This window comes from Hippocampus bargibanti, linkage group LG11, assembly GCF_051943395.1.
Source record: "Hippocampus bargibanti isolate YZ-2025 linkage group LG11, ASM5194339v1, whole genome shotgun sequence".
Lineage (NCBI taxonomy): Eukaryota > Metazoa > Chordata > Actinopteri > Syngnathiformes > Syngnathidae > Hippocampus > Hippocampus bargibanti.
In genome coordinates, this window is record NC_142744.1 from 4,883,824 (window position 1) to 4,891,796 (window position 7,973).

At 41.3% G+C, this 7,973-nt stretch overlaps 1 protein-coding gene across 1 annotated transcript in view; it reads right to left on the reverse strand.

Moving 5' to 3' along the window:
* Positions 1 to 5,999, reverse strand: part of LOC148891229 (glypican-1-like) — an 84,286-nt gene extending 78,287 nt beyond the window's left edge. Inside the window, exon 1 of the mRNA XM_089007998.1 lies at positions 5,371 to 5,999. Coding sequence (XP_088864124.1) covers positions 5,371 to 5,530 — 160 coding nt within the window. The 5' untranslated portion in view covers positions 5,531 to 5,999. The remainder of the gene's footprint in view (positions 1 to 5,370) is intronic.
* Between the last annotated feature and the right edge of the window lie 1,974 nt (positions 6,000 to 7,973).

Here is a 7,973-nt window from a genome sequence, read left to right on the forward strand (position 1 = left end):
TTTTTCTAACGAGAAATCAAGATTTTGACTCTTATCTCATTTAAAGTGCACAACAGAGGAGAAAATTTAAGTTGAGGAGCATTCATCACTGACGAGAAAGATAAGTTGTGGTAATGGTAATTATCCGCCGGGACGAGGTGGAAAAAGAAAAATCAATCATCAGCCTTTTTCAGAAAACAATGACAAGGAAGCCGTGTCCACGACTAATTGCGCTCTACTGAGAAATTGAACAGATCACTCATTTTCATGACCTTTGTTTCTCCATCGCAGATTTATTCCCTCACTTCATTAAACCTTGCTCTAACATAATGATTTAACTCAAATTGATCATGCTTCATAAGATAACATACGTATGATTTCCTCTGTGAATTCAATTAATAGCACATTTATTATACATAAAAAGGTATATTTTTTGTAGTTTTAAGGCTGAGAAAATTATGTTTCATGGGGACCTGGGAACGGATTATTCTCATTTTAATGGTTTCCGATGGGAAATTAATTTTTGGGATACACACTTTACGCCTTACACACTCTGTCTGGGAATCAATTAAATTCGTAAGCCAAGGTATCACTGTATAAAAATACACATAGTTATCAGCATAAAAATTAGTCCAGTACAATCAATCTATCGGCAGGCTTTTTTTTCTTGTCACATTTTTTTTTACAGTGCCGCCAAGGGATATTTTTTGTGTGGTGGCGGTCTGAAGTGAGGTAACACACACGAGCTAGGTGACCTTGAGTGCAGCTTGGGCAAAACATGTGCCTGATCAAGCACCGGTGTCACAGCGGGGGAACATCCTCAGCCAAATGTCAGGGATCAGCCTCAATATTCCGGTGGCTCATAATTGGGAAGCATAAAGTGGAAGCTTTCATGTTTTTAACCAAGGTGTTTAATATGCCAGACTAGAAGCCACTCTAAAGCGGTTATTTATGTGCTCCAGACTAGTGAAGGAGACACAGGGAGGAAAAACAGTCAAAGCTGCTTTTTCTCTGCCTTTGCCACTTGACTATCTCACCTGGACTTCAGTCGAGCTCCATATCATTGATTTAGGGAAAGGAGTTTTTTTTTTCTTTAATGCATTATGGATTACACACATTTGGAGGGAACAAAGGCATGAAGGAAGAGCATGGCCATTCATTATTTCACTACAGTCCTGCCATTAAATTCAAAATCTCAGGTTACTACTTGGTCCTTTTGCACCTTTTGATGTATGGTGACATGAAACGTCTAATTACAAGGCCACCAAAGTCTTCACACTCTTAAAGTTTACAATCTTGTAAAACAAGACTGGACTGTGGTACTTACTGGCTTCTACTGGGTATGTTTTCAAAAGGTCACAAACGAATTTGAGAATTCTAAAATCAGTGTCTGAAACTCATGACAAAAAGTTAGCGGACACCAGGGCAGACAACTCTGAAAAGTTGCCTGCCCGGCCATAAAGTTGCCTGCCCCATTTTTCACAGCTTGAAACACAATAAGACGAGTAAACTAACATAAATGAACGTTCGTTTGGCAATTTGCATATTCGGCACGGTAGCCAATCAGAAGCCTGTTTCGTGCTTCGGACTACACCGTGACTGTAAAGTGTACTTGAAAGTTTTGAAAGGCGCTAAGAAAGAGGAGTCCGCGTGGCTTGTAGCAGTTTGCTTGTAGCAGTTTGCTTGTAGCGGTTTGCTTTATTGAATGAAACAAACGTTTCATTTGAAAGAAGTTGTCGGTCACCCGGGCCGAGATGTTTTGAAAGGTGTACGCCCGACGTAAAAGTTGTACGTCCCAGGCCTCTGGGCGGACGTTATTTCAAACACTGCTAAAAGTGATATTATTTTGAGAATAGGAACCTCAAAATGAGGAATTGTAATTCAAAAGCTACTAGAACGCATTCACAGATTTTAATATTTCGCTGGATGACTGCAAATTAGCCTCAAGATCCCTCGACTAATCTGTTCACGGGACTCCACCCTGACTGCTTGCCAGGCAATCATAAGCAATAATGAAGATGATGAGGCAACCATTCACACACATGAACATCATCACTGAGTGGGAACTGATCTTACACTGTCAGGCACGTAAATCACGACACAAATGGTGTCCAAACTACCACCCGGGGACCATTTGCAGGCACGCAATACTTTTTAAAAAATATTTTGATGACCCTCAATGTTGTTTAAAACGGAAAAAAATAAACGTACTGAGTGTGCACTCACAGCTGACAACGGGGTGCATTAAAGCAACCAAACCAGCGGACTGTCAGAAGAGAATTGTTCTTGAACATACATTATTCATTGGCTTGTCAGTGTCCGGGATACTTTCAAATGACAGCTTTTGAACATACCATACAGCATCACATTTATTTTTTTAGACCCTATAAAATGACTAAAATAACAAACCCTACAGAGTACCTTGGAGCTTCATGATCTGAACATCTATCTCTCCAGAAAGCAACATTTTTATATAGACACACATGCACTGTCTCTGACTCTGCCGTCTTTCCTGTCAGTGCATGTTCTCCATTGTACTTCCCAGACCTCAAACTATGCAACGATACATACATATATACAGTGATACCTCGGCTTACGAACGCTTTAGCTAACGACTTTATCAGAATCAGAATCAGAATCAGAATCATCTTTATTGCCAAGTATGTAGGACACACAAGGAATTTGTTTCCGGTAGAACACGCTGCACTAGTATCGTTGTCAAAAAAACTGCTAAGTGGCACTATACAGTTCCATTTTGGCTACTGTTGAAAGAGTTCAAAGAGTTAATGGCTTGGGGGAAGAAGCTGTTTAAATGTCTGCTGGATTTGGTGCGCATGGATCGGTAGCGCCTGCCTGAGGGGAGTAGCTGGAAAAGGTGGTGGGCAGGGTGCGGAGGGTCCAGTAGGATTTTCCGCGCCCTAGTTTGGATTCTTGCAGTGTGCAAGTCCTCGAGAGTGGGTAGGGCGGTGCCAATGATTTTTTCCGCCGTCCTAACTGTCCGTTGAAGTCGGATTTTTTTTCCGAACATTAAATTTGTGAGAATATAATCTTGGCATACGAACTAGCTTTCGGGAAACACACGGAGCGCCACAATGGCTGGCGGACTAATTTTCGGCAGAAGAACAGCAAACCACACGGCCGAACAGCGCCACCGGGGCTGCCGGACTACTTTTCCACACACCCTTTCTTGAGTTCAGACGTGGTTTGCGATCAAGTGGAGTACTTTTGGCATTAGGGGACCAAAAAAGACCACACGACAGGCTAGTGTTCAGCCGAAGAGGACACAAAACAAAATTACGGTGGAGCAGAAGAAGGAGAGCATCGAGTAAGACAAACGAGGTGTGCGTTTGTGTGACTTAGCGTCCCAGTACCAGTATGCTAAGTCGACCATTGCTACATGTGGCTAAGAGTGTTTATGAGTTGTCCAAGCAACGGTCTCACACATTAGAAGAGTTTGAAAAACTTCTGTTGATTTGGATTAACGAAAAGCAGCTAACAGGGGACAGTGTGTGAGGGTATTATCGCCGAGAAGGCACGGGAACTTCACTCGGATATCATCAAGAGGCAACTACATCAACGATCATCACAAAGGTAAATAAAACAACTTTATTATACTGTACAGTTTATTTCTTTGATTACAATAAAAAAGCACATTTATTATCCATAAAATAAGGGATATTTTGTGTCATTTTAAGGCTTATATAGTAGAAAATTATGTTTTATGGGGACCTGGAAACGGATTATTCTTATTTTTAATGGTTTCCTATGGGAAATGAATGTTTGGAAGACACATTTTTCACCTTCCACACACTTTCTGGGAACCAATTAAGTTAGTAAACTGAGTTATCACTCTATATCTGTGCTTTTGTGTTTGATACATGTGAAAGGCATGCATCAAATTCCAAATGACCCACACGTGCAATCTTCTAAGCACGATACAGCAATGAGTAAAACGGTTCTGTCACAGCTCACACTCAAGTGACCGGCTGCTCATTTATAATAAGCAGCAGCAATTCCCAGTCGCCAGACTGTTGCGTGTGTGCGTGTAGCACCACCACAGAGTCCACAATGAAGCAAACGGTTGTTTCCAAGCATAGCGTCAAAAGTATTTCTGATTAGCTCATTCACTGCCAGGCGAAGTGCAAAAACATGTCCACTCAAGTACCAAGGTTTTTGTCAAATTGCAGGACCCGCACAATATTGAGTTTTAGGACTGAATAAACATTCTATACAGCGTTAGAAACCTTAGACTGTCTTCTTTCATCAGAAAAAAAGTTAATTCCTAAATTATACAAGTCTGGAGTTATCTGACCTCGAAATGGGGGCGGCTGTACAAAATACAATTTAACAAAAGTTAAACAAAGCCCTAACATGTACAAAAGGCAAATTCTGACCCCTCGTGGAAGGGAAAACTCATTACCAGAGGTCTGACCAGTGCTTTATCGGCATCCCCGCAAGAAAAGACAAAACCCGAATAAATTCGGGAATCGCGGTGAAGGAGTTAGCTATGCAAGGGGAAAAAAAATCCTCTTAACGTGTGTGTGCTGAGTGGAGTTAAGCTTCGTTTTGCATCGCCACAAGCAAAAAAAAAATTGTAAACAAACAAAATACATCCTCGGCATGAATTGACCATGGCTGTCAGATCATCACGACGTGTATGTTTAAAGCAATTAAATGGAGAATAAAGACCAATATGATGAAACATGTGTGAGTAAAACTGCAATAGATTGTGACAAGCATACTGAAAGAGAGAACTCGGTTGTTTGAAAACTAATAGGATTGTTTTGCGACTGTTAGAACGTGAATGGAATTATACAAGGATGTCAAACTCTTTTTTTTTGCCGCAAGCCACATTGTAGTTACCTCTCGGGGGCCGTTTAATGAATTTGGGAAAGCCATTAGAATCTTTAATCCCCTCCACATATTACATATAGGGCTAACAATAAATTAATGAATAAATAGTTTTCAGTCAAAAATAATGACTGTTATTGTGGTTTACATGGGACGATTTGACTTTTTGTTGGGACTTAAGCAAGCATCATGGAATTTTACAAGTTTGATTTGCTTTTGCGGGCCTAATAAAATGATGTGGTGGGCCACATTTGCCCCCCGGGCCTTGATTTTGACACCACCGATGAATAGATAATCTACAGTATTTGACTTTAGTATTTCGTATCACAGGTGTCACATGTATACGTCTCCTAGTGTGTGTCAAATTAAAAATGAAATTGAAATGATATTCTACAATAAGTACAATAATTACAAGCCAATTTTGAACAAAAGTACACGAGTGTGTTTGTTTTTGTTTCAGTTTTCGAAGTAATCATCTCGTCAACACGTGGTGCATTCAAGGACCGAGGAAATTGTCGGAAGTGTTCACTTTCAACTCACCAGATATTTCGGACTGGGGGATCCCGTCCATGGAGAAACCTTTGCCGCTATAAAAGTGCCTTATTTCCGAACAACTCCTGGCTTTGCTGCCGCCTTTGTCCCCGCAAACTGTGGCCGTGAGAGAACACAGCACCAAAGCTGCCACGATGAAGGAATCCATCCTGGCAAAATGTCAATTCACTCAGTCAAGTGCAAAAAAGACAATAAAAACAATAAAAAATACAATGATCGAAGGGGGAAAAAAAGAATCCAATTAAGCAAATTTAAAAAAAGATGATCGTCTCAAGGTGCGTTCAATAATCTCCCAGCTGTTGAAGTGGCTGCACACGTCCGGTCCAAAATAAAAAATAAAAAAAGATAAAACCGTGTCACGCCGTGGGCTAAAAACGACTCTCCACTTTGTTGGCTCCTTTTAAGAAGACGAGAGTGACAACGAGGTGTAGAATCAAATAAGTCAGCCAAGTCAGAAATAGTCCAGCGTGGAGCTTGTCGATTACCGCCTGTGTTTGCGCAGCCTCGTGCACGACGCGTCTGAACCGGCAATTAAGGACTAACCGGGAGTGTTGACGAAAAAAAAAAAGAAAACACAAGGAGAGAGAGAGGGAAGGAGGCGTTTCGACGGGGTCTGATCCGAACTGGGGTAGTGCGCACAGTTAACGCTTTTCTCTCTGTGGGATGATTCAAATGCTCTGACGTTCTGTGGGAAGACAAGCTGCAGCACATTGGGTGACTGAATGCAACTGGGCGGACAAAACCCAAATCAAAATAAAATATATCACAAAAAAAACATGCATTGAAGACTAAATTGTCCAAAGTGCGAATGTAGGGTACCAACTCAAGTTAGCTGCAGTAATATTAGTCGTTTTTTTTCACAGAAGATAAAAATATCTGTCTATGAGAAATATATTGCCTGTCAACATGTCACTGTGCTATTTCTGTTTAAATATCAAATATAAAACCACCTCATAGACTTATGTAGATTCTATTTGTTAGCCTATGTCGTTTCCTATTATGACTTAGCAAACAGTCTGAGTCAAAGTTGTTTTTGGATCAAATACAGTGGTGGATCATTAAAGCCCGTAAAGCCTTCTCTGCTGGCCTAAAATATCTGAATGACGAACTGATGTTAATTATATTTTACCCATGAATTCTTATTAAATAATTCCAAATTGTATTTCAACTTCATTTCATTACTTTTACCCTGTTACATTGCTTCCAGACGTGTGTTTTCGTATTTAAGCATTGAACCAATCACATTTCAGCCATCATTTGTTACCAGTGTATACCTGGACACTTTCGCAATCAGTTCTGCGGGCCCTGTCGCATCAAATGTGTCAATCTCAGTGTTGCTCGAACCAATCAGATTTTGAGTTAGCAACGCAAAAGGGGTACCGACGTCTTCTTGAAGGCGCTAGTCAATGTCAGATTTAATGACTAGCCATTCATAGTTTACGAAAACTACTCTGATCACAAGGCGCTAGTGACAAGAATATACTGGCCACAGCTAGCACACCGTATCGGTAGTAAGCTGCATAAGCAAATATATTATATATAATTGCAGTTTTGTCAACCCAAAATGGCCGAAGGAGGAAAAGGAGGAAAATACATAAATGGATTTGGTTGGAGATGTACTGTACCATTTTCAAGACGGACTTTACAAGAATAAATGGACATCATAATGAAAGGTCGCTCAGTTATTTCCTGGCTCATGGTACCCTCTAGTGGACTTGTAGGTAATCACACCACACATTTTTTTAATCTGGGACATAGTACTACTGAAGGCCGATCAATGAAAACCACGGTCTGCCACTGATCAAATATACAACATTTAATTTGCATTGTTTTAAGATCGGTTTGACATCAGATTTCGACTGGGAGTGTCGACGTTGACTTTTTATTTCGTCGCAATGTGAGTGAAGGTCAATCAGGTGTGCGGGGTGCGAGTCACCAACTGTAATTGATCTGCGTTTTCCTGTTAAGTCACGTTTGGCCATGTTGAGCTTTGTGTCAATCATATGGAACAACATACACTGAGAAACAAACTTTCCATCTTTCTTTGAGCTGGTGTCGAAAGTTCCTGAACAAACTGTATTCCAATATACGTACTGTTGTTACAAAGAAGGTGCCATATTATGGGATTTCAGGAGCCTTCATTGCTATTCAAAGAAACATCTGTCACTTTACAGCAGGCCGAGGCTGAGTGCATCTCTAATGGTGCAAGAATGTTTACGACACGTTCTGACATCTTCATTTGGATTCCGCCAGATGTCTCAGGTGAAATCAGGGCGTGGCTCATCACAACCGTCCCCGCCCCCGCATCTCCATCTCGCCAGCAGAACGGGTCAGCGCCAAGCTCTTTTCCTCCCACTGCACGGCCACATCACTCCTCGCCGTTCGATTTAACGGCCGGCGAGTTTCGGCTTGCCTTTCACCTGTCACCTGCTAGTCCTCTGGAGTTTCCCCGACTGTGGATTTTGCTTGACACTGTTCACCTTTTGCTAATATGTTTCATCTTGTGTGCTTATCCTGTGTGCCAACCACCTGTGCTTTCATGTTGGCATCGTACAAAAGCACCAGTCAGTTTCTTCATGACAGGCCGGAGC